The 15,907-nt window shown below is 45.3% G+C and overlaps 1 protein-coding gene across 5 annotated transcripts in view; it reads right to left on the bottom strand.

Moving 5' to 3' along the window:
* LOC119182883 (pleckstrin homology domain-containing family G member 5) overlaps positions 1-15,907 on the bottom strand; it is a 759,199-nt gene that overhangs the window by 308,520 nt on the left and 434,772 nt on the right. For all 5 annotated transcript variants that reach the window (XM_075889871.1, XM_075889872.1, XM_075889873.1 and 2 more), the window contains one exon: positions 518-605. In XM_075889871.1, the coding sequence (XP_075745986.1) occupies positions 518-605 (88 nt within the window). The remainder of the gene's footprint in view (positions 1-517; positions 606-15,907) is intronic.

Genomic DNA, 15,907 nt, shown 5'->3' with positions numbered 1-15,907 from the left:
TATTGTTGCATACACCGCTTTGTTATTAGCTTATTTTTTATCTTTGTCTTTGTGTAAATGTATATTCTTTTACGTGATTATTGTATATCGTGTTACCCCCCTGCAATAATGACCTCGTGACGCTGCAGGTACTTGTATGAAAAACAAAACAAAAAAAAAAACAAATGGGGCGCAACTATTGGTGGAAAGTGGAGCCGCCGAGTATCGCAACGCTTGTGCAAAAGAAATTGGCGGTGACGGGGGGCGAGATGCAACTGTTGGGGTGAGGGCCAAACACGAGGAAAGCGTGCGTCAAAGAAGCGAAAGGCGCATTTTTTTTTTTCGCGTCGTCGGTTCGCGTATGTGATTCGCGTGTCCATGTAACGCTTCACTGTAGAACATCAGGGAGCACATCGGTCACTATCGAGGAACGCTTCCCAAAATAACAAATTCGCTAAAGGAAAGAGGACGATGAAACGCGGCCAGATTTCGGGATGCTTCATGAGGGGTGGAAAGCATGCAGAAACTGGCGACTCACCAACGAGAGGTCCCTGCCCTTGGAGCGCAGGCTCTTCACTGCCTTCTGCTTGCTGCTTCCCGGCGATGCCTTCTCCAGGGTCCGGGTCCTAAAAGGAAACATTCGTCAAAGCGGATGAGTTTCTCGAAAAACCACTCTTCTGCAAGGGACGCCTACGCATACCATACACCATAACAGAGTGATGAACTCCCAGAACACCGCCCAACGCTCGTCACATCATCTTGCCTTTCTTCTTTCCGTTTTTCTTCACCCGGATGTGTACTTAAGCTCGTACCCCCTACCGATCCACCAGAAGGTGACATGAATCTGCACTTCCATAAGTCGCCCAGAAAAGATCACTGGAAGAAAGTTGGGCCATGTTTACTGAACTTTCATACTAGACTCTCGCCCATTCTCCTTCTTCTATAGGACGTGCCGTGTTCAAACTTTGCCACCACCAGCCCTCACACTCCTTACCGCACATATTTAATGCCGCATTCGGGAACCTGTCATGTAATGCTTAACTTAGGAATGGCGAAACCGCGTGGCAGCCCACCCACCTAAACGTTCTCCGAAGGTGAGCCCGTCATCCCCAACGTCGCGGCATAAACGCGCAAGCTTGTGATGTCATAACGGCGACCACTGACGCGCGTTCACGCCGAAACAGAGAACACGCTGGACGGATATAGGGTAATACGCGCACACATGATAACGCAGCATGCCGACAGCACGTTACACGTCCCACAGACGCATTTAGGGCTTGTTGTTGTACCTTGATATTCAAAGCAACATATACATTTATTTGTGTACGCCTGTGTCTCTATCACGCTGTTTTTTTTTAGTTTCTAATCGATTGGAAATATGGCGCCCGCTACCACTGCCGTGAACTTCGAAGTTCATAACTTTTTTTTTGGGGGGGGGGCGAAGCTTCTTATGGCATGGCTTGGGCGTCCCCTGTTGTCGTAGTACGTAACCTGTGGCACATACCCGCATACCAGTGGCACGTACCAACCCTCGGGCACATATCCGCATGTTCACATGTTACGAAAACCGCAGCACGGCGTCATTATCACGCTCTCGATGTTAAAAATGCGCTTACAGCAGAAATGTTGTACATACTCTCGTTTAGTCTTTGGATTGCCCGTTGGATGGCGGTGATTGTATATGATGAATGATTGATATAAAGAAGTGAGATGGCGGTACTTGAAGTGTTCACTAGATGGACAGACAGACAGACAGACAGACAGACAGACAGACAGACAGACAGACAGACAGACAGACGCATGAACGGATGCACGAGGGGGCGCACGTACGGATAGATTGACGCACGGACGCACTGACGGACGGACGCACGAGTGGGCGCACGTACGGACGGAAGCACGGACGGAAGCACGGACGGAAGCACGGACGGAAGAACGGACGGAAGCATGGACGGATTGGCGGACGCTTCGCCCCACTCATCATCATTCATTTCGTGGATATATGCTGTAATATTTTGAGTCTCAAAAAACGAAAATTGGCAATATGGTGCCAGCTACCACTGCCATGAACTTCGAAGTTCATAACTTTTTTGAGTATCACAACGCAAAAATTCAAAACACTGCGGGAAAGTTGTTTCATATAAGGTAGACCCCGATATTATGTTTATACAGTGGCCTCCGAGCTTAAAGGTTTCACACAAAAAGACATGGCCAAACTTTGCGGCGGCTTTCCAAAGTGTGTGACCTGCCACTATACGTCGCAAAGTATCAACTCGTCGTGAGTGCATATGCATGTATCTTTTAATTTACCACATACCCTAGGCTCCCAGCCGTCACCCGAAACCACGAAGAGGGTAGCAGGCTTTAACGTACATTTAGCCCCGTCCCGCGGCGGTGAAATTCCGCGTGCGCTACTGCGTACCGTAGACACATCCGGTGCGCTAAAGGACATCGATTCGAGCGCGATCGAAAGATCCGCATTGCCTGCTACGCTCGGGCGAAGTTTCTGAGAACATTCCACTTCACATCGCGCTTTCCCCCACAAACTTTGCTGTAGCACCTTGACTTCGCTGGAGAGCCTTCGCGTTCGAGCCTGAGCCCCAGAGTTTTGTATGCGTTTGAAGGCTCCCTATGCGGGGCTTCGTTAGCTAGCGTCTTCTCGCAGACACGCCTCTCCGTTAGCGCAACCCAGCCCCCTCAGTAGCGGATGCGCCTACAGCCATGTGCTCGTACATGCTCCCTTGCTATAAGGTGTACCAGGTTGAAAAGTTTAGAAACCACTAGGTCGGAGAAATAGTTTGGCTTTCTCGGCAATTCGCAACTGTATTCAGTCGAGCTGTACAGTCGATGTTGTTGGCGCGTTTTACAACGGGCTGATAATCTAAGTTGAAAGCGGGCTGCCGAAGCAGTGGGGATAATCAGCTAGTGACTTTCCCTAAACTGCCCAAGATGACCGCATATGAGATGTTTAATTTGAAAAAAAGCTCACAGTGTCCCCTCTGCATTCACACGAGATAAGTAAAAATCAAAAGCCTCCCCCTCCCTCTCCCCCTCCCCCTCCTTCTTCCTCTTCTTCTTCTTCTTCTTCTTCTTCTTCTTCTTCTTCTTCTTCTTCTCCTTCTTCTTCTTCTTCTTCTTCTTCTTCTTCTTCTTCTTCTTCTTCTTCTTCTTCTTCTTCTTCTTCTTCTTCTTCTTCTTCTTCTTCTTCTTCTTCTTCTTCTTCTTCTTCTTCTTCATTGTCTGCTTCATCATCATCATCATCATAATCATCATCAGCTTCTTTTCTTTGACTTCCCCTTCTTATTCTTCTTCATCGTCGTCTCCATCATCATCCTCTTCCTCTTCTCAGTTGATGCATTGATTCTTCTCCGCACACCTCCGAACGCTATCTTCGCATACCGCGATCTTGCATGGCCTTCAGGACTGGAGGCATTGCGAGCTCTTCTCACATCCCCGTGATCGGCCCACTTTTCACCGAGCGACGACGTCACCACATGACATCATAGCGTGACGTCATGTTTAATGACGCCACGATGACTTCACAAATTTAGGGGACTTGTGACATAATGATGACGTCATGTGACAACGCGATCGCTCAATGATAATTTTTGATTCCTTTGCTTGTGTTGACGCCGCCAACGCGGGACGCCTGTGGTCAATTTTCAAGTTCGATGAGGAATCGAACCTTCCAGCCTTCAAAAAAAAAAATGAATCAAAGTCGAGGACATGACAACCGGCTGCTTCTACGTTCAAATTAAGTGCAGAAACATAAAATGCATAAATTTACACCGAGCTCACATTTATTAGTATTGAAAGAAATTGCTAGTTGAGACGACGGTTATCAACTAACAGGAATCAAGCACGTGTGTGACCAGCACTGCCATACGTAAAACCACCCTCGCTTTACCTTTGCGCACACATCGATCGCTTGTTGTTGAGCTCGTAGCTTAAAGCTGCCGTGCGATTCTTATGCGAAGCATTAATTATTATTTATTTTTTTTACATAGGCACACGTATATAGTGGAATTCAAGCTTTCCCGCCTCTTCGTTTTCGACAGTCCTACCCGTCGCACGGTCGGGTGCAACCTACGCCATACCTCACCAACTCGGTCAGCATCATTAGTCGCGTCACGTCTGCTATAATACACTCAGTCAATAGGACGTGAACACTGATGCCTAGCAGAAAGCCCACACGCGTCATTCGTATACCCATAACAATGCCCTTACACTGCCACACAGACTTATCCGGCAAGGCTGAAAAATGAGTGAGTGGACCATCCATCACTCGAACAAACCACTAGCTGCCCCGTTGTGGTAACATTCATTCCCATAGCACGTAAACGTTGATGGGCAGTGGGTTTTGTGAAAATGGATCTTCGACGAACGCGAATACGTAAGTGCGCATTGTGCTGAGAGCCTTTCCTGCGTTTTCGTTCGTTCGCTTTTAGCTACAGGCACGGCATCTAAATAATCGGCTGTTCAATGGTAAGCCCGGCGTGTCGCGTTTCTCCCGGTCGCCTGGCGTTATGGTTACGGATCGTTGTACCACCGTGCCGAAGGACAAGAGCCATCATGCACATTTGTGAAGATGCACATTTTTCTGTTGTAGGCTTACCTCAGCTTCTCTTAAACCGACCCCGTTGGGTTAAATTTGGTCAACTTACGTTAGACTATAGGCTAGGTTAGACTCAATTGGGTCATTTTGATGGTCTGCCGTAACGCAACAATGGCGGAGACGAAAAATAAAAGGAACATGCGCATACTAGCGACTGACATTGTATTGAATGGAAGAACGCATAAATAGGAGAGTGCAGAGCACCAACTGCGCATCAAATAAACTGACAAGACGCCATCTACAGGCAATGACTACAAGTAACCATCAATTCTGCGTCAAGCAAAAATGACAAAGCCGAAAAGGTTGAAGAGAAAGGAAAAACACATGACTGATCAATAAATAATGGATTTAAGATATAGCTCTTTGTGAGAAAGTACAATAAAAAGAAAACACCAGGCCTACACGGAAGGCGCAGCACAGTGAAGAGCAAACCTCATAAGCGCGAAAATGCACGCGACAGCGACAAGCGACGCTATGAGCGACGAAACAGGGCGTTCGCGCGACGTGTCGCGTGCTCGTTTTCGCGCGATCGCTCGGTTCTCCAGATTTGGAAACCGTCGCTCATCGCGCGGAAGTGCTGGGCTCAAGCAGCCAATAGCGAAAAACCGGAAAAGACAAAGACTACATAGGTACACGTGACCCTGCCCGAGTCACGTATGCGCAACAAGAAATAACGCAATGTTTATTACGCATGTGCATATAAAAAAGTGCTGCAAGGCATTCATAAACACTTTCCGTTCCATTACACAACAATATATCTTATTTTTAATTTGCATACCACTCGCTACGCGGTTTTCTTGATGCGAGTAGACGGCCTCATGCCAGCAACAGTGGAGTTCACTCGCCGAAGCCGTCGCGTGAATGAGGTTTGCCTGCGCTAGCGACTGATCGCGCGAAGACGATCTACGTCGCGTCGCTCGTCGCTGTCGCGTGCATTTTCGCGCTTATGAGGTTTGGCCCTCACAGTGAGAGCTGAAAGAGCGGCCATTCAGAGCCTTTTCTAAACACTCATTGGGTAACTTCTGCAAGCACACTTGCTGTGTACCCACTACGGCATTATTAATAATAATTTGTGGGTAATAGACCAGCATATATGCTATTTTTCGTCATTCTTCCGAGAAGCGTTGTGTCCGCTAAACGCTTGCCAGGAAATTTGTGCCAATTGTTCATGCAATGGCTGACGACGATGAGGAATCATGCCTGAAGTGTGTATGCGCCACAGTTAATAGGGTAACAAGAACGGGCCTTTGTAATGGGTTGGAGCATTGAACGACCCACTCGTTGCGCTCTTCACATTGTGTGACGCCTCGTTGTTCTTTTGCTGGTCCAGAACTCTTTATTACTCATATTAACGCGAATCCTTTCCCGACGTCAAGCCTGCTTAAGGCATGTTTGCGAACGAAAAAGTCCCAAGCACCGTCGTCACTCAGTGATAGAATACTGGGCTGGCACGCAGCGGACCCGCGTTTGAGCCCCACTGTGTCTTTTATACTATTTTTTTCCTTATTTCGCGATAGTGGTTACGGACGGTGGCGGCGGCGGACAACTATACGGCGCCGCGCGTGACCCGAGTTTTGACCTCATAACCACTTTCGCTGTAAAAGCCCCACTGACGAACATATCTTGGTGAATATGTAACCCTTCAATGATTTTGTGTATTCGGATGCCTAAATATGACACTGGTGTTACAAAACAAAGGTACACATTTGCCCTTGCTGCTTGTATTGCTATGTGAGAACCGTGATTAGCACTATGTTTATGCTTACGTTCTCGGTGGCACAGATGTAAACAAGTAACCTTGAAGCCTATGATAGAAACAGAACTGTGCCAACTCAACCAAAATGCACATGCTTCTAAATTAAATCAATTTAGATTAGCTATGTGAGGTTGCGTTTTACCATGTTACTTGGCTTCATATAATATAACATGAGGTAAGTCGAAATTTGGTTACGTAATGTGAGAGAAAAATTCCAGCTAATAATTAGAATAATTGATGAGTTTGTGCAGTCTCCTGCCGTCAACCATTGAGCGGAGGAAATAACGCATACCTGCAGCTCATGCGAACGTCATCGCGTTATCGTGTATTAGTTTTTGTCATCGTTGCCTTTTTGGACGCGTCGCACTTGTCGTAACAGACGTCTCCACTGTCATCTTTTTAACGCTGTCATATTTTCAAAACGACCGACACGCTTACATGTCCTCTATCACAAATATGCGGACGGTGATTTGCGCCACCATCGCCAGCCATTCATATATGGTTGTTCGTAGTGGATATACTTCGTAAGTATATTGCTCGATGAGCTTGTATTTCTTGCGCATTCATTTAGTTCGGCGGTTCGTACAACCTTTCGTGTATTCCCTCAAGAAACCAAACTGCTCACCCTATTCGACCCAGTCCTTGAATATGAATATAGAGTTTGGAAACAATTTCATAGAAACAATAATATAAATATTGAGTCCGCACAAGAAAAAAAAACTGTTCGTTTTATTCACCATCATGACGATCTGAATCTTCTCACCTTCTGATTCCTCTAACCTCAAGTTAACCACTCCGTCAATACGTCGTCACGATAAAGCTTCAAGTTCGAGCATGCCTAAATTAACTCCCCACGCTGTACACGACCCCACGATCACACGATCACTTAGTCTCTTGCTTAGTCTCTTGCTTATCACTTAGTCGCTTGCTTAGATCTTAGTCTCTTGCTACTTATATCCCCAACTAACTTGTACAAATATGGCTATACTTTACTCCAACAATGAAACGTTAAAATACACTTGACGAGTGCATAGCTTTGAAATGCGTTGCCCGGAAGTGTTCCCGCTTTGCAAATAACCGCTTTTCTGGTTGCAATTGACGTGTGATGTCCTCGGAACTCCTGTGATAGCGCGTAATGGACTGCAGTATAAATAAATAAAAGATGAATATAAATCAATCAATAAATAAATAAATTTGCAGTATAAAAATAAATAAATAATTAAGTAGATAAATAAATCAATGAATTTGAGGCGGCCCTAATGTTAGACTTGGGCATCTGGCGTGGCGAGAGCACGGAATGCGCATATGAGCCACACAGGTTGTTTTCTTTACTTTTATTTATTATTTTAGTGTATAATGTTATTTGTACAATTATCTTAACGTTCCCAATTTGCCCTATTTCTTTCTACGTGTGCCTAATCACTGGATAGTTCATCATGCCCTAACTGGCAAGAAGGTTACGTTATTGATGTCTCGACCAATCGGTAATTCGCCCCCTATATAAATCAGGGATCAATCGCCGCTCGTAGCACAATGGGTTAACTTTGCTATAGCCGAGTGTGGGGTGTTGGTCTGCTGCTTCAAGATGTCCCGACTGCGTGTACACAAGGATTCTGCTAAGAAAGTAGCAGCGCCTCCAGGTCTATTTATATATTTCATTATTACCTGCACTTAATCGGCTATATCCAAATGTATTTCAAACTAAACTTATCCTCTTACATCATATCGGTCTTGGCATGGCCACTCTTTTCACGGTACTGTTTAGCGCAGGCTGTTCACCTGAATTGGCAGTTGCTAGGTTAAGGGGGCCCTACGACGCTTTTCCCACGCAATCATCAAATGGCTTTATTACAAGAGCTTAATGCATCACCGATTGAAACAAAAAAGTACAGCATCTCCCACTAAAGGAAACCATGTGGCTGACCACTTGTGTTTGCATTTGTGTTTCCATTTATCGTTTCCGCTAAGCCTAAACAGCTTCGATGATGATGCTTCCCTGAAGAAGCGCTACGATGATCGTCCAGCGGCGACCATTTGCCGTGCATTCGAGGGCGATCGGCGTGGCCACATCACGAGCACAGAGATTGCTACCAAACTTGAAAAATGAAACTCTTACTCGGAAGTATTGAAACGCTCAGCACCAAAACATCGCGTTGGCAAAGAAGTCCGGGCGCCCAGGAACATGCTGAAGTGGAACTCTCTGCCGGGCCAGACACAGCCAAGGAGCCACTGACTACGAAAGGGAAGGGTCACAGCAGCTTGCTGAGGAAAAATTCTTCAAGAAATGCGGTCTAGGCGGAGACAGCCGGAAACGAGCAAGTCATTTTGCCAATAATCTTTGCGGCTCTCAAAGCAATTCTACGATCCCTGCCACAAGCAGGTTCTTTACCAGAAGTGAAATTGCTGCTAGATGTTGAGCATCTTCTCTTGTCGTAATCATGGCTACCGGACTATCTAACTGGTACAAAAGAAGTGCAATATTCCAGTGGAACTGCAACGGTTTGCAGAATAAGAGTGGAGATTTTCGGAAATTCGCCGCTCAGCACGGGTTTCCGATTTTGTGTATCTCCGAAACAAGAGTATCCACTAACTTTCGCTTGTCCAATTATGTGGTGTACCAAGCAGAACGTCCTGCTGCAAAAAGCAGAGTGATGTTGTGTGTGAGACGCGATATTCCGTGGACACTTGTGGCTACTTCAAAAACAGATGCGCCGGAATTTGTTAGATGCAAGGTGAAGTTTGGTAATGTTACTGTAACTGTAGTTAGTGTTTACGTGCACCCTCAAGCAAACGTTTCATACGCAGAGTTGGCTGCAGTGTGTAGATCTGACCATGATCCCATAATTATATGTGGTGATTTTAACGCGCACCATGAATTGTGGGGTAGTGAGCGTTGTAGTGTAAAGGGATCTGCTATAGTAAAAATATGCGAAGATTATGGTTACACTATACTAAATGATGGTTATCCGACGTTTCTACGGGGGCATAACTACTGCAGCGTACTAGACATCACTGTGTGTTCCTCTGAATTAGCGGCTGGAGCAGACTGGATTGCAGACGCTGATACAAGAGGAAGTGACCACTTGCCAGTATTCATATATCACCCAAAGTTGAAGAAAACGAGAAATAACCGCACAACAAGAATTACAAATTGGGCAATCTTTCGAGAACTACAGAGACAAAATCTTGAACCTTGTTCTGACACAGAAACGTATGCATCGAAGATAAAAAAATTTCTAACAAAAGCAACTCGTACAGTACCCATTCCAGATGGGTATTCGGGTGTTGACGCTGAGTATGAGAGGCTTCGGGCAATACGACGCCTATCTGAAAGAAGATATCGCAGGTCGGGTAATTTAGAAGTTTTCAAGGTTGCACAGAAAGTACATTCTGCAATGCATAACCAACTGCAGAAGCTTTCAACCAAAAGGTGGCAAGATCTATGTGCCTAACTTTCTCCATTTACCTCGGCGCCTTAACTGTGGAACATGGTACGCGCCCTCCGACAGCCAGTAGTCCACTCGAGACCACTACAGGCTCTAGCGCTGTCTCGAGGAGTTAGCGAACATGTGATTGCCGAAGAATTTTGCGATCTTATACTGAGAAATGGAGACACCACCCAAACTTGCGAATATAAATCCTGAGCAGAATCAGCTTCGGCGGTTGTAACAAAGTTCTCTGCGATCAGTTCATCAGATCTGGATGACAGCTTCACACCAGAGGAGCTCCAATATGTGCTGTCTTCAGTAAAACGAACACGTTCACCAGGAACAGGTGGAGTTACATACGCTGCTCTTGCTAATTTGTGCAAAAAAGGAAAATTACACATATTGGACATCTATAATAAAAGTTGGCAAGAAGAAAAAGTTCCGGAAAGTTGGAAGATATCAAAAGTAGTACCGTTGCTAAAGCCAGGGAAGAGCCCCATGCAGTTGGACTCGTTTAGGCCGGTTAGTTTGACAAGTTGTTTTTCAAAAGTGATGGAAAAAATGATCAATGAACGAATTTTATGGTGGCAAGACATGAAAAAACTACTACCAGAAAGCATAGCCGGCTTCAGAAGAGGTAGATGCACAATGGACTGCATTCTGAATTTGGTCACAGATGTGGAAAACCAACGAACGCAAGGAAACATCACTGTCGCTGTATTCCTTGATGTCCACCGAGCATACGACACAGTGAGTCACGTTCACGTTCTGGAAGGCCTGGCGCTACAGGGATCCAAGGGCAAGATACTGCGTTGGATCGCTGACTTCCTGAAGCACCGGAAAATTTTTGTAGTTACGCAGGAGGGCCCAACGTCAGAACATGTCGTCAACCAAGGAGTGCCACAGGGCAGCGTGCTAAGCCCTACTCTCTTTAATGCAGTCATGGCGCAGCTCCCATAGAATCTTCCACCTAACATCAGATGTTCAGTATATGCTGATGATATAAGCATATGGACGTCTGGTCCATCACTTTTGGATGTACAACAAACTTTACAAGAAGGATTGGATTATGTAGACCGTTTCCTAAAAAAAGAGGTATGGCACTGAGTCTGGCTAAAACAGCCATACTTCCGTTTACATTAAAAAGACCTGGAAATTTCCAGATTATTCTGCAAAATCAGCCTATTCAAATGGTTAAAACTCATAAATTCTTGGGAGTAATTTTAGACCGGAGACTAACATGGTCGCCTCATGTCCAGTCCCTGGAATAAAAAGTAAATCAGGCCATTCGAATCCTCCGGCATCTCTGCGGGGCCAAATGGGGTGGTACTACAGAATCGTTATTAGCCCTACATGTTGCCTGGATACGCCCCATCGTAACTTACTCACTGCCTCTGCTGCACGGACTCCCAGCCTCCACCGAAAGGAGACTTCACTTGTTATTGGCAAGGAGCTTGAGGGTATGTCTGGGTTTACCACGGTAAACTTCCAGTGCTTTAGTGTATGCGGAGGCTCGAGAGCCACCTTTGGCAGTACTCCGAACTAAAGAAACATCTCGAAATTTATTTAGAATTTTCACGCAACATGAAAGTAATTTTTTATCTGGTGCACTAACACAAAGGACGGCAACGAGACTACAGGATACTATATCATCAGTTAAAGCAGTAGTACCAGAATTTAAACAATGGAAACCTTCAAAACCACCTTGGACGCTGCCACTTCTCAACGTTATCCGTGAAATAGACGGCATAGAGAAGAAAGCAGACATGGCACCTCTAGTAGCGGCACAGTTGGTACTTCATCAGCTTCATGTAATGCATAATGAAAAACAAACATATATACAGACGGATCATGCACAGCAGAAGCGTCAGCCTGTGCGGTCTTTATACCCGAAATTCAGAAAAAGAAGATGTACAAATTATCGCACAAATCATTGGTGGCTATCTTTGAAGCAGTTAAGCTTATCTGCGAGAATCCTGAGCCACGAAAATGGGTGATATGCACTGATAGCAAACCTGCTCTTCAGCTAATCAGAAATGTGAGATCACCTTTCAAAAATGGTGAAATAGCACAATGTATCGCAGAAACTGTGGAATCTGACTCATCGCAGGGTCACAACATCGTATTCCAATGGATACCCAGCCACATTGGAATAAAGGGAAATGAAGATGCTGATAGTCTCGTGAAGAAAGCATTGAAGGAAGGACGGGATTGCGCAATCTCTATGTCTGGGGCGGATATTCGACATTTTATATCGCAAGGAGCTAACCATTGTTCGATGGAGAAGTGGTTTGAGAGCCCTAAATCAAAGGAAACGGTACTTTATGAAGTTGATCCACACAGAAAATTTTCCATACCGACAGACCTCCCGCGACACCTAGAGACATTGATCCACTGACTTCGATTGGAAGTAGCATACACAAACAGCTTCCTGCACAAGATACATCGATCCAACTCACCGGAATGCCTTTGTGGTCATGCAGAAGAAAATGTTCGCCATATTCTTTTGGAGTGCGTTAAATACGCGAATGAAAGAGAAAAATTAAAGAACAAATTAGCAAGTTTGGACAGACGGCCCCTCACAATAAAGAAACTACTTGGACCATGGCCTGAGATGCATCTCCAGAAAAAGGCAATAATCTTCCTGACAGACTTTTTAGTGGAGACCGGACTGGACAAGCGCCTATGACTGACAGCCAGAGATGGGTATTATATAAAATGTGGCCATGTATATACTGACATTAGATTAGTATAAGGTGTGCGCGTAAGTAGTTTATGACTGTGTGAACTGCGCGAAGAAAACTGTGTATTGGCATGATATTTGAACTGGTTTTAGTGTGCTATTTGTTTTTTTTTTTTCTTTTCCGTATTGTTGATTTTTGGGTACCGTTCTGTATTATTATTTTATTTTTTGCTGCAGAACTTTGTGATATGGAGTAGCCGAGGCAATAGGCACCTCAACCTCTCCACAGCAAAACAGTTAAAACAGAACAGAACAGAACAGAAACTCTGGCCGTACCATCGTTCAGATACACTAAAAGAATAATGATTAGTACGTAGGTTCCTGTAACCTTCACATTCGCCGATTCAAATATTCCTGTTACGTTGATAACCCCCGTTTTTATGCCCGCCTAATTTCTGCGAAATCTTAATTCTCCACACGACGAATGCAGTAAGATTTTAGTTCCCGCGCATATTAATTCGCAATCATGCTCCGAAATAATGCGCTCAGAAGCGTGGCGGCACTGCAAGAACGTCCTTTCATTAATTGGAAATTCCGTCCGAAAGTTACTATTACATTGTACTTCATTTCTTTGCGTTTTTGTGGCTCAACACGTACACTATTGGTGGCATCCCGTGTAACCGTTTACTCCGGTCTTTCCGCGCACCAATCAATGTGCAACAGAGCATGATAGATGAGAAATGGAGTGCACGAAGGTGGTGAATCGAGATACGCGATTAATCAGGCTAATCTCCCCGAGAAACTATGGAGCGAGGGTCACGCACTTGAGACTGATGTATAGGGGCCGGCCTGCGTTGTGGTGTGCCGCACGTTGCCGCGGTTCACTTACGAGATTGAAAACCAATCATCCAGACTCAAAGGCGGGGACTGAGAGTGGAAGGAAGAAGGTGTGAGAGCTGCTGAAGGAGGGAGAGGGATGATCGATCTGCCTCCACACTTCACCCGTGGTCACGCGAGAGAGACAGAGAGAAGTAGTAGAAAGAAAGAAAGAGAGAGAGAGATAGGGTGTGCCTAAGTGGCCGACTTCAAGGCAGCTAGCTATACGGCTGTCACCGATGTCGACATTGAGCGCTGCTGGCGGTGGTGGCTGTACTTGTGGTGACAGTGTTGGCGGTGATAGTGGTCGCCGATCAACGTTTATATGAAGCCCAAAAGCATGAAAGACAACAACGCGCTTCAAGGCGACGGATGACGTGTGTGTTGAACTAAGAGTTGAGATACTCGGCAGTACAACTTGAACATGTTAAAGGTCGCTCAAATTACGGCCCGGACACGAGTTGACTAAGCTTCAGCGCTACGGTGTGTCGTTCATTATCCTGTTGTCTGCGCTGTAATTAGCACGGTTTTGAAAATGTTCAAGACCACTTTGCATTTACACGCAATGGATTTCCAAACAACTGCGTAACAGGCACTGATCAAAATACGGTGGCTTACTTGTCGACAAACGCGTGTCAAATTTCAGTCAATTATAAAAACTAATTTTATCACTAGTAAATATGATTGATTGATTGATTGATTGATTGATCATGTCTCCCAGTTGTTCACCCTCTCTCTATTTCACTCCCGCATTCCAAAGCGCCGGGAAAGGTTAGAAAACTGGGCGAAAGCATGCTTGCAGGGTTTCGTGTTGTAGTTATCTAGCGTCTGTGGTCTGCTCGCCTTACATTCCGCCACGAAAAGTTTCTACCAACTACTACAACTTTCTGTCGTTCTAATCGGTTGATTCTATTGTTAGCCCGGCCAATGCTGAATCGGCTTCCTAATAATAGCACCAAAAGTAGGGGTGGGTGGGGCGAGAGTACGGCGGGTATGTCTCGCATCGCCTTTAAAAGATAAGGTTTTCAGTAGCACTCACTATTACCTTACGTCTCATGTTTGCACCATTTCTACAACGAAACTAAAGTTAATCACCTTTTTTTTTTCTTCGTTCACATCTTTCTGCAAGATCTTCTGCGCGCGTTGGAATATACGTAGAAAAAAATGCGTCAATACAGGCCTGCTATTTTCACAGTAAAGCTTTGTTCTCCTAGTCACTAAACCTTTTTTTTTTCCTCTCTGAGTTTTCAAGCCATCACGTCTTCTCTTAAAAAAAGTAAAAAATGTAGCTCAGTCGACCAAGTATCGTTTTGAAAAGAACACAGTGCCCGAATCTGTTCTTTTTATTAGTACTTAGCGTCAAAATATGTCAAAGCAGAATAGGAAAGCAGCTTCATAAAAAAAAAGTACAAACGAGACAGCAAACGAGGGTGATTTTGAATCGAATCGAGAAAGTGTCGAGAGAATGGATAAGCGCGGGCAAACGAAACCGGTCATTAGCGGAGCACAACGTTGCCCCGTGCAGGGATCGTTAATCTTCCTGGGGCAATAATTTAGCTCCACAAGAAGAACGCTGGAGGGGGGGGGGGGGACTTGGCAGCCAGCCGAAAACGAAAGTACGTATACAGAGAATGATTTCGAAATAAATACGTGAAAAGGGGGACTGATAAAAGCTGCTCAGTGTCGTGACGCAGAAAAGCCACCACCGCTAATGCGTTGTTAAATAGAAAGAAGAAGAAGAACGGGAAGATGAAGCTGCTTCGACGGCGCTTGTATTGTCCCGCTAGAATAGGCGATACTGGAGACTCTCTGTGTGTAATATATATGTACAAAACACCACTCTGTAATGTGTCGTGCCTGGTGTAATCGAAGGGTGAAAAACAGAAAAAAAAAGCATGAAGAAACAAACGAAGATCAGACGTTACAGAATGGTTGATTCCATAGTTTCGAAATGCACGTTGGCGCTGCAGCGTGGCTATTCAACAAAGCTGGGCATAGATTGAAAAACAAAAAACAAAAAAGAAACTTAAATATTTCAGGCTCTTAGTTTACTAGGAAAGTATATGCATAGAGTATCTACACACACTATGTCGCGACGGTGTGAATTTCATTTTTTATAAACCCCTTTGCGGCAACCATCGGAACCACCGTGGGGGGCACACACGGTTTCGTCAGACTAAATAGCGTCTGCGGGGATTTAGCCCCGGTGGGAATACACCGCGAACTTATCGCACGTGACTTGTTATTTGTACGTTGGCTGCTCCTACCCTCTCTTTCTATTTTTTCTGTTTCGCTCTACTTGTACTGTAACGCACCGGTCTTACAGTTGAACTGCGATCAGCGACTCTTGCGAAAGGTCGATGTGGTGGGACAATCTTCAGCGGTGGCTCCTCGCGCCTCTTCCAGCTGTAGGAGGCGCCATAATTTCTCGGCCATCCCCCCACAACGCATCTCGAACGCTGTAGACGAAGTGAAAATATAACGTAAAGAGCGGTGATATTGTATGTGCCCACAAGTTATGAACGGAGCATCTCCTCGCATGCGTTGCGCAAGCACCTGCAGCTAGCCCCGGA

The sequence above is a fragment of the Rhipicephalus microplus genome, chromosome 3 (genome assembly GCF_043290135.1).
Source record: "Rhipicephalus microplus isolate Deutch F79 chromosome 3, USDA_Rmic, whole genome shotgun sequence".
Classification (NCBI taxonomy): Eukaryota; Metazoa; Arthropoda; class Arachnida; order Ixodida; family Ixodidae; genus Rhipicephalus; species Rhipicephalus microplus.
Note: the sequence above shows the minus strand (reverse complement) of the source record. Positions and strands in the feature narration are given on the sequence as shown.